This window comes from Eptesicus fuscus, chromosome 4, assembly GCF_027574615.1.
Source record: "Eptesicus fuscus isolate TK198812 chromosome 4, DD_ASM_mEF_20220401, whole genome shotgun sequence".
Taxonomy (NCBI): Eukaryota; Metazoa; Chordata; class Mammalia; order Chiroptera; family Vespertilionidae; genus Eptesicus; species Eptesicus fuscus.
Genome location: NC_072476.1, coordinates 44334211 through 44348864, shown reverse-complemented (window position 1 = coordinate 44348864; position 14654 = coordinate 44334211). Strand labels below are relative to the sequence as shown.

Genomic DNA, 14654 nt, shown 5'->3' with positions numbered 1-14654 from the left:
AGGAGGTGGGTCAGAGCATGGGACTAGCCCGTGGTGGTCAGCATGTCTGCAGGGCAGAGCTGTGGGCTAGTCTACTCACTGGTGTGTGTTTTTCCAGCGGCCAAAATAAAAAGGGCATTGGACATTTGACTCCTCAGCTAGCTGGTCAGCGGACACCTTTTCTGCTTAGTGGGGGAAATGTGCAGTATTTGAGAGACAATTCCAGAGTATATTTAGCTCCTGAAGCTGGAGCATACAAATGTCACATTCCCATGAGACAATCGACCCAGTGACAAGAGCATCTGCCAGAGGCCCTCGGAAAACCCAGGAAACTCTTGCATCCCAGGAGATGCTGCACACACGGATGTGACGTCATTAAGGCATCCACGCCAGGGAATGAAAGGGAAGCAGCGAGGGGATTACAGATTGGGTCAAGTTAAGGAACGTCATAATGAGTCAGAAAAGAAACAAGACTTTTCCAACAGAGTAACGCCACCACCAAGTCACAACACACAGTGCTTGGCAAAAGAAAACAAAAGATCAAAAGAAATCATGATCATTAAACAAAAACAAGTCAGAGCAAAAAATGGAAATTAAAATCATAAAAATCATGGTAAAAGGAACATCAAAGCTACATCTTTCAAAATTTTCTGCACAGCATCTCATTGTCTTTGCCCCATCAAATACACAATTGTCAAAAATCAAATTTGACAGGGCAAGGCAAGGAGTTAATAGCACAAGAACAGTGATCATGTTAAACACCCATGCAGTCACACCTCTGCCACCATTGTTTGACAAGTTGTAGACTGCTTCCAGCTTTGTCAATATTCACAATAAGACCCGAGAGAATGAACAATGCCGAATTTTAAAATGATGTCAAAGTGTTAATTGGACTCTTTGATAACCTCCATCCCTTGGGGGAGTTAACAATTGGAGTCTCGGGTGAAGAGAAAACAATTGTAACCAACAGCTAGATATTTGGTCGACATATTTAATGCTTTACTGGAAAGGCTGTTGGTTTTTTTTTAGAAAGTCGCAGTGGGCAAACACAAAGTGTTTTTTTCTGAGTTGTCTCTTCTTGAGAACCCGGCCAAGATGAATACCTCTGCGGTCTGGAGCCACACATAACAAATCATGGCACATGCTAGGGCTTGTGGCCTGTGGGATCGTCTGTCCCTTCACAGATCGGCCTGGTGCTTTCTTGGAAGGGTGAGGGCAAGGATCCCTCCAACGTAAAGAGGCCGCTGAGACAAAAGCCACTTAAAAAAGATTTGGGGCAGGGCACAGTACGAAGAAGTTACAGAAGAAGAATAAAATTGATTAAGGGGACATGGCTCGAGAACAAGTCAAAAGGGCTACGTCTTCACAGGTTGGCTTGGCACGCAGAGAAGCAGCGAGCACTCTCAGCAGATGAGAGGCAGAAAGGATGGGAATTGCGCATGCAGGTCTGCCTGGGAAACGCCCTCTCCGAGCAGAAGGGAGTAGGTGCACAGAAAACCCCGAGGGAGGACAGGATGGAGACTGCCTTCACTGCGGCTGGTCTGCCCTCCAGACTCCAAGCCCTGCTTGGGTGAAACTCTTAAAAACATAGAGGAGTCAACTATTCTGAACTGGGGGGAAACAGCTCGCAACGTAACCGGGCTTTTCAGTCTCTGATTTACAAGACTGGTTTTTTGGACAAGTAAAGACCTCTTTGGTTGCAGCTGCAACTAAAGTAGGCTGTGTTACCAGAGCAGCAAATGGCAAGGAAAAGAAAAAAAAAAAAGATGACATTTTCTGTCTCTAGTTGAGCAAAGAAAAAGCCAGGGAGAATTTAGCACAGTTCACAGTAGAGTCCCTTTCATTTAGGGCAGCTTCCTTTCCGTTTTCCATGCATAGCAATTCTGCTTGGTTCAATAACATATTTTTGTTGTAGCTGTTGTCCTAGAGGCAGTGACAGTATGCCTCGGGACCCTGGCTCTATTCACATGCAGTACCAGGCAAGAGTGGGAGATGCTCCCAGCCAGAGAAGACTGTGCCCTGCTCTTTCTCCATTCACTGATTAAGCGGGCTTTGACTTTGCTTACATGCACTTGCCAAAGCCCTCAGTGCGTTCATTCCAATGCGGTGGGAAAAGAGGACCCACAGATTACAGGAGAGGGGCGGAGGGGGTCTCAGGAGCCAGCATCTGTGCTGGGCCAAGCCACACCTCTTTTGGGTGGAGGAAGCTTAGCGTCTGTGTTATTTGTTTTGTGTGGTTTCTCCTTGCGTGGGCAATAATTTAGGATCGAGCTTAGCAAAGAGGATTGGGTTGCAGTCTTTTTTGAGATGCTTTCAATCATAGCGTGTTGGAGGTTTCTTACATCTTGCTATGATTCTGCTGGAAGCAGTTACAGAGTTCTCCCTACATTCCCTCCCTCTCCCCCCAGAGGAAGAGGCAATTCCAAGGCCTTACCCTTCTTGTCTTGGTGATTATGGGAAGACACTGCCCCCATAGGGTCTGTGCTGCCGGGTGAATGGAGCAGATCTTTCCAGTCCAGCATTCCTCCCCTAGACTCATACCCCTCTCGAGCCGTCGAATCTGACGTGGTGGTGCTGGGCAAGAGGGAACTGGAGTGCCCTGTTTTCATCACAAATACAGTTAGGGAAAGCATCACCCGAGACACCCCCATCCCCTTAGCTCAGAGGCCAGGAGATTGGACTCCCAAGCTGGCTGTAAGACTGGAAGGAGATGGCCCTATAAATAATAAAAACGGGGGTGGGATTCAGCAGAAGACCCTTTGAACTCAGAGGATAAAGGGTAAGAGCCCATCTCTGCTTCTTGCTGAGCGAGCCTTGGGAAATCATTTAACTTCTCTGGGCCTTGGTTTTCCTTGTGCACAAAATGATGCCACTTAACCTCACAGTGTTGGGAGGATAAAGCGACTTAATGGTGAAAATATCTAGGAGTGTTTGACACATTGTAGGTGCTCAGGAGATACTAGTGCCCTTGTTTGGTATTCCCATGGCAGCAGGAAAAGGCAGAAGGGTCCACTCTGGGGACACTCTGTGACTGACGGGGGAGGTTTATGGTACTGCACCAGCCTCTCCCCATCACCAACAGCTCAGTGGTCCTGAGCCTTCCTCACTGAGGGTGCATCTACGTTTCAGCTGCAACTCAACTTCTTTCTGGAAGAAGTGGTTGCTTTCTAAAAGGATCTGCTCCCACCTCCTTTCCCCTCAAATGCTCCATGTTGTTATGGCTTTGTCTTCTGTGTCTTATTCCAGCAATGCTAGCTTCAAAGTTTTATGAGTCATAATTGTGAGAGGTTGTTTTTATGCCACACCAACTAATACTGTTCGGTTGGAAGTAGCTTTTTGAGATCCAGAGTAGCCCGTGGTAGATGTTGGAAGAATGGCTGGGTTGGGAATTATGGCAGACACTGGACATTTCCTGTGAATACATTCCTAAGCTTTCCTTCTTCCATCATTCCACAAGGTTAAATGCAGATCCTATTAAGTGCTTTGATCTAAACTGGTGCAGTGATTTAAAGATGCACCTTACCTGTTCTTTCTAGTAGAAATAAAATATGACTTCTCTGGGATTTTTAAGTAGTCTTTGGGTATCCAGCCATTTTACCTGTAGCAACCTCTTGAGTAATTTTTAGAAAGATATCTAGGGGCAACTACGGTGAATGTGTAATTGGTGCCTTTGGTAGAAAGCAGGACAGAATCCCAGGAGGTCTCCACCTTGGGCTGCCATCACCGTGCATGTGACAAATAAAATACTGGCCGCCAGAAGAAAGGCTGTAATGATCAATGCATTACATTGTTCCTTTTTACAATTATTATTGGAAGTTGGATTCCCAGGAGACTGTACCACTGCCAGTTACAGAATATATATGTAAAAGAGCCGGGAAAAGCAAGTCAGCCAAGTGGCTTGTCTAAGCTATAACGATTTCTATGAAAGCACCACACTTAGATGCTATGCAAAGCTTTGGTAACATTTAAGAGGCGGCTTTCTGCGTAGAACTTGTTTGGCTCCCACACAGCTTCAAACATCCACTTTGTTACAAATAGTCTGATTCATAACCAACTGCTAGAAACACGTTCATTTAAAACTCAAGAAGGCTTGGATCCAGACTTTTTGTTTTTACATTTCTGGGCGTCACACCTCATCTCATGATGCTGACAAGAGAACAAGGGTAGGAAAATCACCTGGAATTTCTTTTGCTTCCTCTTGCTTTTATATTGAGCTCTAAAATAATACAGCCTCAATTTTCTACCCTTCAATTCAACACAGCTCTAATGAAATATATTGTTAACCTAAGAAAGAATTCAGCACCCAGCATAAGCAAACAATTAGAAATAGCTTTGTCGGGAGCTAAAAGGGGTATGTGTGTGACAAAACCTCTCCTCCAAGTAGCAAAAAAAAAATTTTTTTTTACCTGAGTTGATTTGCATTTTGAGCACTTTCAATGTAACTGTGTCCAAGGGGCAATTTTATGATAATACCGTAAGTATGGTTAAGGGAGAACATTTCTTAATACGGTAATCTAGGGGAAATATATGCCTAAGGGACACATTCTCTGTAGAAAGATTTCTAGGACCATATGCTGCAAATACGTGGAAAACTCATTGGTAATGGAAAGCTATGGCTATGAGAGGATATTAATGTGGGCCAGATGGTAGTTAGGTAGGGAAATGCTTTACACAAATGTGAGAAACCAGCTCCTTCCTATCGCTGAAGTGTTAGTCTAATACCCACCACATCTCCATTTTCTGTATGTAAATCTAGAGAAACCATGCATCTGATGTACTCAAATGAAAAAAAAAAATAGAGCAGCATGAGGTTTGTAATCTTTTAAACTTATGCTTAAGGACAGGCAACCACGTGTCACTGGTGAATCAAGTAGTCACAGAAAGCAATACCTGATTCTCAAAAATTGTAGAAGCACCATGGAAAAGGACCATTAAGCAGCAGTCCTTAGTTTGAAATCAAAGAGGCATATGATTATTACCTCTCCAAGCTTAAAAAAAATGTTGAAAGAAAATCACTTTATTTCTTCTGAGAATCTGATTCTACAGGCTTTATTAGTTTGTGCATTCCCTAAGAGACTGTGTAACCAAAATCATGCTACAAAAAATAGGCAATCATTTGTGGATATAGTATTACATGTCAATAGAGTTCAAGTCTATAATTTTGTCTTGATAATCCAATTAGGGAGGTCATGTTTTAACTAATGGAGCTTATGATGTATTCTTATAATATACGAAGAGGTAGATATTAAAAGTTAACTTTACTATGCATTATACCGTTTCTCTATATCTACAAATCTTTGTGATTCCAGAGGTTAGAGACCCTTCAAACTACTCTAACTTATTAACAATGGTTATAGCCAATTAGACACAAAAAAGAGATATTATATCAATACAAGAGAGGAAGAGAGAAGGAAAATAACCAGGGTCCAATTCACTAAAAAGGGTTTCTTGGTTATGAAACTGATGTTGCACAGAGCTTTTGCAGAACAGAGAGTGCATGGTTTATTGAAACGATCCCTTTTTTAGGCGGTTGTGGTTTTGTTGTTCACTCTGTGAGCCTGCACTCAGCCAATGAACTTTTTATGGAAACATTCAAAGGACACAGTGGGGAGCAGTGGGTGCACTTTGGACTGTGGGCTACATCCTTGCTCTTAAAAATAGCAATTTGGTATTTCCTTTGATGGTAACAATACAGCACCTAGTCCAGTGCCTGGCACTATTTGCTGAATAAATTAATTAAAGTCTCCTGTATTTTTCTAAGTACTGTCTCGAGTAGCCTCATTTTGATGGTCAGTTAATCATCTAACCACTCCCTCCTGGATAGATTTAGCCTGAAATGGACAGGATTATTCATTAAAAGGAATACAGTATTCCAACTCTTCTTTAGTTTCATCACAGAAATTACTGGTCAAAAGCTGAGGGTGGAGAGTTATTGTCCTTTAAAAGTGTTAATATGGAGACATTAATAAGTTCCTTTCCTTTTGAAAAGGAAAAAGAGATACATAGATTATTTCTGTTCATAAAGAAGATCCATAGTTTAATTGTTCTATCAATATGAGAAATTACCTGGGAGTTAAAATTGTACAAATTGATGAATGCTAGGGAGGTTGCTGGTTCAATTAGATTCAAGACCTGAATTTATCAATTTCTGTAAAGATTATTCAATTATAAGAAATGATTTCAAAGTATGATATTGAGAAAGAGCAGAAGCTAAGTGGGTTCCCTTTCTGAAGGACAGGCTAAGTTAGAGGACATATGCCTCCTGAGAAATTTTTTTATAGTAGTTGGTGTTTAATGCATTGGTTGGAATCACAGATGAGAGAATGTTAAAGGTGGATAAATTCTGTTGGGTTCTTCTCCACATACCTCACTTCATGTGGGGGCCAGTCAGGAGAAACCAGGCATTGTTTTCCATATCTGCACAGCTCCAGTTTATAAGATAATCTTTAGTACTTTCTAAGTGGCTTTTTATGTATGCTAATACTCACAGGGAGTGAGAGTTCACATAGAGCTATTAAACACATTTGTAGCCATCCTGAACTATTTCTTTGAATCCGAAATCCACCTTGCTTTCTTTTCTTTATTTTTCCCCTTCGTTTCTTACCTACCGCTACATTTAAAGACTGTCCTAGAACTGTTACTGTTCTTAAACACAAAATCTATAAAATTTGTGTATCAATGAAACCCATAGTCCCCATTATCCTATATAATAAAAGCCTAATATGCAAATTATCCCCTTAACTGGGAGTTCGACCAGGGGGCAGGATCGGCCGGCCAACTGCCCACGGCCCATCCCTCTGTCTGGCGGTGGTGGTGGCAGGCGGCAGGGGGAAGGGAGGCCCTGGCTGGCAGCCGGCAGCCGCTAGGGACCCTACCCACGCATGAATTTTGTGCACTGGGCCTCAGGAACGCATAAGCTTAAGTTTGCCATCACACATATTTTTTCATTTTATATTTAAAAAACACATGAATAGTTTACCCTAATAAATACTTGGAGTAACTTTGAGAAATGGAATGTTTTAACTGCATTTAAACTTTTCTTATAAAGAGCTCAGAATATTCTGTTTATGGATTTAATAGCTTTGTTTAATGTAGTGCCTGCATTTCAGAGCAGGAACAATGGGAGAAGCCCTGTGTGCACATCATTTGCGCTGTGTCACTCTTCCTTGTACACATTCTAAAGAAATCTCGATGACAATATGTCTAAATAGTTGCACTCTTTGTGAACTTAAAATTTGATGGCCAATTTCATGCTATATTGGAAAGTTTTGCCTAGTAAGAAGCTGGTATGTTCACTCTGTATAGATTTTCCCCTGAAGAAGGTATGGTCCTGAGAGTCAGCATTTTGGGAATGTTGCTCTCTATCAGTTAAAGAGTTATGGCCTTGTAGTTATAGGCACTATTCTTTTATCTTGGATATACTTATGTCCAAAAGCAATTTTTTCTCCTTCAAGAACTCATTAAAGATATTCACCAAATTCCCTAAGGTTGGCATATTTCATGTTATATGGATTAAACTGTAGGACTCAAGTCTCATACGTCAAATACAGGCAGAGTGATTTTTGAAGCATCATGCAATCTATAAATAATTTTAGTGAATTGGGGCCCTGAAGTAATAAAGAATCTGGTCCATGGTGTTTAGGAATGAAAACTATAAACTACCACAAGATGAGTGGCTTGAAGAATTAAAAAAAAAAAAAAAAGAAATCCATCAACTGACCATATACTGTGTTGTAAGACATTTCATGATCTGGTAGAGGAGTTGAAATGTCTATAAAAAAATAACGAGGACAAAAAATTAATTTAGAGAGAAACCTAAAGTTTGAGAATACTGAAGAGGATTAGTGAAGCAGGATTTCCTAAATAGAGTTTCATCGATAATTAGTCACGAGTAATGTCCTTACCATTCAGTGCCACGAAGGAATCTGAAAGACAAAAGGGAGGAGAAGGTCACTTATGTCTAACACTCCTTAGTGTGACTTACGTAGTAAGTGGGAATGAACTAATACAGGACTATAAGAACATATGACACCCAACACTAAGTAAATGCATTTCAATTCTGGCTTGTAATGTAAGGTGCGTTATATTCGGTCCAATTTCACCCCCACATCTCTTCCCCAAGTGAGTTTCCTCAGAGTCACTGTTTTTGTTGCCAAGAGGCAGAGAAAAAGCAAGAGTTAGTAAAGAAATGGTAACTGTGATTATATGTGTTTCTGAGAATTTACGCCCTACCATATATGTGGATAAAATAAGTACCATATGGACCCACACTTATAAAGTACCCTTTTTTACATTCTCTCATTTCATCCTCACAACCATGCTGTGAGGAACTGTCCAGTATCACAATGTTCTGAACTCAGCAGGGGGCTTACTTAGGTAATTAAAACAAAAATAAAAGAAATCACATCCACACAGAGGCAGCATACACCTGTGTGTGCATGCTGTGTCTGGGTCAGAACACTGGTTCCCTCAGCCTGCTCCTCAGCCTCTGGCACTGGCTCTGCACGATTTTCTCATCTGCCCTTAAAATCCTGATGCAGTCATTGTGCACCAATGACCTAACGCCTCTGAATGCCTGTCTGTGAAGAGGTAAGTCCTATGAAGTAGGTCACGCTCCAGCAGAGCACAGGGAGCTGAGAAGGCACTCGGACAGGCGGGCCTCCTGCCCTGAGCGGGCCTCTAAGAGCCTCAGCAGGAATGAGGTTCAAGGGTGGGGAGTACAGGAAAACAGAGGCTTGACTGCTGAGGTTAAAGAGTAAGTCACAGGCCAGGGGAGAGGGTCTCCCCTGTGCTTAATACTGGGGTTTCCTTCAGCTTTTCTGCCAAGAATACAGGTGTGGTGTGAGCCCACTGGTGCAGTGGACACTTGGTAGAGCTATTAACAACCATTTTCACATTTTCCATAGATTTACCTATGAAATCCAAATTGACACCCCAGTTTTCTACAGATGCCCATACCACCAGATCATAAAAATATGATGAAAATTATTCACTAAAGTCAGCTAATTCAGTTCATATAGAAACCAAAACCTGTTTCCTGAAGATGGAGCCTTAAGGCATCAATGTGACTAACATCCATGAATCAAATTGTTTCACTCCCCAAAAGTAATGTAGATCTTTTGGCAATGACACTGTCTCCTATGCTGATTTTTTAACTCATTAAATTTTGTGTGTGAAGACAGAAGAAGCTTTTGCCAATATATAATATTTGCAAACAAAAAAATATATGCAAAGAATTTGGAGATAAGGCTGCCACATCTTTTTATTTGATTATATCTGATTTCTATAAGAGATAAGAAAGTTGAATGATACCTTAGCATTTTCAGGAGAGTTTTGATATTAATCAGAAATAGGAGAACCAGGATCCTTTACATGAAATTCTAACTAAAATGTTACCATTTAATAACTTTAGAAATGAACTCAGATTCACGCAGTTTAATTTCTATGAAAAGGTTATTTTGAGTCACCTTGTTCTTAGTGGGTTATATCTGAAACTTTTTTCTACTGCAAATGTTAACAGACAAAAATCTAATTTAAAAAATATAATTACTTTTGTTAGTTTCTATGTTGAAGAAGAATAAAACAGTTCCATTCAATTAAAAAGCTAGAGTATGATGTCCAACCTTTTTCTCATATTTGGTTAAAAATTACAGTGTAAATAGCACATTTTAAAAAAACAACAAAACTGGGCTTTCAAAAAAAAGAAAATGCAGACATAACTTACTGCTCCGCATAATTTATATCGTCTTAAGTGAGTCTGTTCCTCAGTATTGTAATAATGCACTAGGTGCCAGCATTTATAGCAACAGCATTGACAATAACATTGGCTCTAAAACACACTATTTTCTTTATTTGATATTTAGAAGATGGTTCCTGTTATGTATGCATGTTTTAGTGCCAGCTGTACTCAGTTCCACATGCAGGGTAATGTTTCCAGGCCATTCCAGAAAGCTTCTCTGCCCAAAGATAAACACGGATAAAAGCTTCACTTACTGTGACAGTCTCCAAGGCCATCTGTATTGCCACGCTCTATGTCCTGTTCAAAAGTTAGTCTTTCAGAAAAGGAGGGGGGAGAAAAAACAAATTCAATCATGTGAGTCATTACTCGGGTTTCACTAAAGCAACTAACACAGTTTGATAAACTGAGTGGCAGGTGCAAAAAATATGTAGATAACAGCTTGAAAATTATATCTTTGAAATTTACAGAAACGAGTCTTATGTACAAGAATATCCAAAAAGAGGCCCTGGCTTAAGAAGTTAATTCAGATATTATTCAGGAGGTAATTAGTGTGTGCATTATTTATATCTGTCTTTTACTCTGATTCCCTGAATATGTCTTAAACATTTAAATGTTAAAATACACTGTTCTGAGCAATATAGAAGTCTATAAATCTCTCTATATAAAAGCCTAATATTCTAAGGGCCCTACCTATCAGTCGACCAGTCGCTATGATGTGCACTGACCACCAGGGGGCAGACGCTCCGACCAGTAGGTTAGCTTGCAGCTGGGGTCCGGCAGATTGGGACTGGATGAGATGGGCTGGACACGCCCTGGAGCCAACCTCCTGCAGTCCCTCCCCGGCCTCTAAAATATTTCTTCTAATTAATTCCCTTTCAATGTGCATGAATTCGTGCACTGGGCCTCTAGTTAAAAATAAGTCTTTCCCCCTCTACTTTCTCTTTCACCCTGACCCTTGCCTTCCTAGATTTTATCTATTTCTTTGCTTAGCAGTAACTTATATAACTAAGTGTTAAAGGTACAAATGGCCAGTGGCTATGTGGGGCCCAAGAAGAGAGGGCTCGGAGGTGCATTTTGCTGAGACCATTCAGGTATTGTCTTCACTCCTCCCTGTCCTCAGGAGTATACTTCTGGTTATACTTTGAATATAGAAAGATCATGCCTTAGCTTTCTTCACTGTGCTTTGTGATCCTTCCTCCTTCACTTCAAGAGTCCCAGGAAAAGATATAAAGTGCTACCACTGTAGCATGTCTATATTGCTACTTGTAAAGATGATGCAATAAAATATAGAAGTTGACCCTTTGTATTAGTCAAATTTCCAGGTCAGATTTAGTTATCATTCACCCTGTTTATGGGAATACTTTCCCTCATTTGATGCAGGTGATAGTCATGAGGGGGCCTTCTGCCTATTTGTCTAGCTGTTCTAAAATGGGAGAGGAGAGTCAGTGATGTGAGCCCTTCTGTTCCCCCTTTGGATTTGGGGAAGTTGAAGGAATTGGCTAAGAAAGAACTGTGCTGCCATATGGCACCTCTCTTGAGTTGCCATAACCTGTCAAGGACATGCATTGGATGTTTTTCCAATGTTATTTTGGATTTCACATCCAATGAAGTAAACACATAAAAGAAACCTTTTAACTAATGCCAGCTGAGCATTTAAAGACCGGGTCACAGTTTCAAGCACCGAAATCACAGGCATGTTAGACTGCCGCGATCGAGCTGATCTGCTGGAGAACTGCCAAGAATTGACTACCTAATGAGTAATAGGGTCAACTGTTCTTCAGCGCAGGAGAAGATTTATTGGATGTATACAACATGCTTGCAGTACAAACGCATCCTTAACAAATGCTCTGCAATTTCTTCCCAGCCTTGTATGGTCAATTAGAGGAGCCCGTTTTGTGATGGCTGGGCAAACCGCATCACTAATCTAATTGCTACCCAACTGCTTCTTTTCTCTGCTGTTCTCAAATTGTGATGATTAAGGCATGCACATCCTTGTCCTCTCTCCAGGGAACACTCAGAAGCCCACTGTGTTTCTTCTCTGTGTGTTTTTAATCAGCCTGAGGATGCATGATTAATCAATTGGAAATCTGCCACCTGTGATATTGGGGTGTTCTGTGAAATGGGAAAAGGAAGGAGAATGGCTGACCGTCCCATTGATGAGGCTGTGCACAGAAGGCTGAGTGGTGGTGGTATGTGCAAGCACAGTTAACTAATACATATAGAATGGATAGCACCTTCCACTCTCCCACACCTGGGGCGCCTTACCTGCTGCCGGGCAACAGATAGGCACAGGAACCTCCTTCCTTCACCCACCCGCAGTAGGGGTCTCTGGAGGCGATACAGGTCCTGTATGGAAGAAGATGGCCGTGAGTTACCTAGGCCTCCTTTCGAAGCATTTCCTAGTAGGCAATGAGGCAAAGTACGTACTTTTTACATTTCCCATGTCGTTCACACCGACCAAGGGGAACCTTTATCACACAGGTGGAGAATGCAACATACAGAGAGTTGCTTGCTTTGTCCAGTTGCAATCCCATAATCCTCTTGTCTTCTACTCCATCATAGCTACACCTAATTGTATAAGGCAGGATAATATCATTAAAAGTTTCCCTTGGGTCAGTTTTCTTTTTCTTGCCACCATCCTCATACCCAACACCAAGCCCACAAAGTGATTTCTTAATCTGATCTAAGTAAAGGTGAAATAGATCCTTGTACATGCATACACACACACACACACACACACACACACACACACATATCTATATGTGTAACTATATAAATACATACATTATTGGCAAGGAGAAAATAATGCCTTTTATGTATTAAAAGATTTTCACAAATAATTTTAAAAGCCACATCTAAAAATGTAAAAAACCTATGTCTGCCTTGACTTCCTCTGAATAACATAAGTAATTGCTGAGAAAGGACCAAACATTCTACATACTTTTCAGGATTGTAAACGCTCATCTCCTCCAGGAAAAGGCTGTCATTTAGGAAACCACTGTTTCCTATTCTGGCCAAGAACTTCAAGATGAGTCCCTTCTCTGATCCCAGGAAAACCACAGTGTGATTCTGATAGGGCCCAGCCGCGGTGTCCACCGCAATTTTGGTGAGGCGGTATCTGAAATGACAGGATCGCATTTTTCATCTCTCTGTTGGTCTGTCATTCAAGTGTCCCCCTTCCCACTTCACACAATTGAATTGTGACAGAGCTTTCTAGTAATAACCTCAAGAGAAATATATGCATGTAAATAATGCTCTCAAGCTGTTCTGGTATGTTACTTCCATATGCAGAGCATTAGTATGGCTCCAAGGGGAGAACAGAGGTATGGGGTGTGGAGGCCAAGTTACATAATAAGTAGCCAGCCATAACCATCTGAAACCACTCCACAATCATCTCTGCCCTGATCAAGAAGGGAAGGCTCATGTCTCCTCTGAAGAGGGGAGGAATAAGGGAACTCATTGGACATTTTATTTAACATTGGAAAGAAAAGCAATGGCTACCATTTCTTTTTATATCATTCTTCTGAGATGTAAAGCCACATCAACAAAATGCCAGATTGGAAAGATTTTCAATTGTATGTAGAAGGACTGAAGTTCCGAAGGATGTGCCAGCCAAGCAAGATACATTTAGAGGAAAGGTGAAGGGCATCCGCCTTGTCACACATCTAGGATAAGTCCTATTGGGCCGCCTCTTTCTCTCAGCCATTCAGTACTCCATAGACACCTATTTGTCCTAAGCACCATGGCAGGTTCCAGAAAATATGGACCCTCTTGCAAATTATATTGTTTCCATCTTATGGACAAGAGCCATTATAATACTTTAATATATTTCAATAAAGGCATAGTTTAAAAATGGTGGTAAATTTAATTGACCTTGTGTTTGATGATTGCCCAGACTGGATGGTACTTGGGAAAGCCTGTTGAATTGTTTGGAAATAAGCTCTAAATACATACAAGGAGGAGTACTTAATGCTTTCACAGATTTCACACCAGCTATCCCATCTCAGTTGGCCACCACTTCAGATAACAAATGCTAACGCATGAACCTTCATGCTGGCATACTTGTGCAAATCCTCCTTTTGTTCGTGCTCCACTTGAAAGTTAACAGCCAGGGCACAATGCTTGAATGGAATCTGCAGCTTGTTTTGCAACCATATCCAACCAAACAGGTGTCCACATCATCAACTGATTCTCCTTCACTGTCCCTCCACTTTGGCACAGACTGGACTAAACGGGCTACCCGGGAAGGGGATATCTTTGTTTCCTCTAATTGCTGTCATGTGCCCAGTTAGCCCCACAATACCCAAACTCTTCTCAATGGGAATGTGGTCGCGGGGTTTGGTGGCATCCACCCCACTCGCCAGCATTTCATAGTGGAATCAGGGCACGTGATCACAGAAGATGCCTGTGCCATTTCAAAACATGATCCGCTGATATGAGCATGAGATGGAGTAGGGAAGATCCCTGTAGGACTCGGCGTGCTTGGCACCCACCTGACCATCGTCCTCAGGAACCACGGCCTGTTGATGACAGAAGGCACGGCCTCGTCCATGAGCGGGTGCGTTTTGATGAAGTTCAGGGTATCATCCGGAAAGTCATTAGAGGTTGCATATTTTTCTAAGGAGGATGAGCCAGCACAGCAGCCCGGCCTGAAAAGAAAGGGAGGGAGTTTGTTTCATGCCTTATGGCAAATTCTTTGAATGAACTGCTTCTCTAAGCATCTGGCATGAGGGAAAATGTACCAGAGGCTGAGAGGAGGAAGTTGAACAATGCAGATGCCACCAAATAAATGTGCTTAGATTTCCTCCAGGCCGCCTCGCATGCCATAGAGGAGCCTCCGCCCGGGCAGTTCAACCTTGGCTGGGGGCAACTTGGCTTCCCCCCAGAAGTACAAACAAATTCCATCAACAGTGATGGAGCCTGAAACAAGGGGGGC

The 14654-nt window shown here is 41.7% G+C and overlaps 1 protein-coding gene across 1 annotated transcript in view; it reads right to left on the bottom strand.

Annotated features, from left to right (window-relative positions):
* SEMA6A (semaphorin 6A) overlaps positions 1–14654 on the bottom strand; it is a 124781-nt gene that overhangs the window by 18261 nt on the left and 91866 nt on the right. The window contains exons 12-19 of the mRNA XM_054714974.1: positions 14212–14367; positions 12660–12836; positions 12146–12286; positions 11984–12064; positions 9973–10031; positions 7884–7904; positions 7700–7750; positions 2414–2578 (exon numbers count right to left, since the gene is read on the bottom strand). Of these exons, the coding sequence (XP_054570949.1) occupies positions 2414–2578; positions 7700–7750; positions 7884–7904; positions 9973–10031; positions 11984–12064; positions 12146–12286; positions 12660–12836; positions 14212–14367 (851 nt within the window). The remainder of the gene's footprint in view (positions 1–2413; positions 2579–7699; positions 7751–7883; positions 7905–9972; positions 10032–11983; positions 12065–12145; positions 12287–12659; positions 12837–14211; positions 14368–14654) is intronic.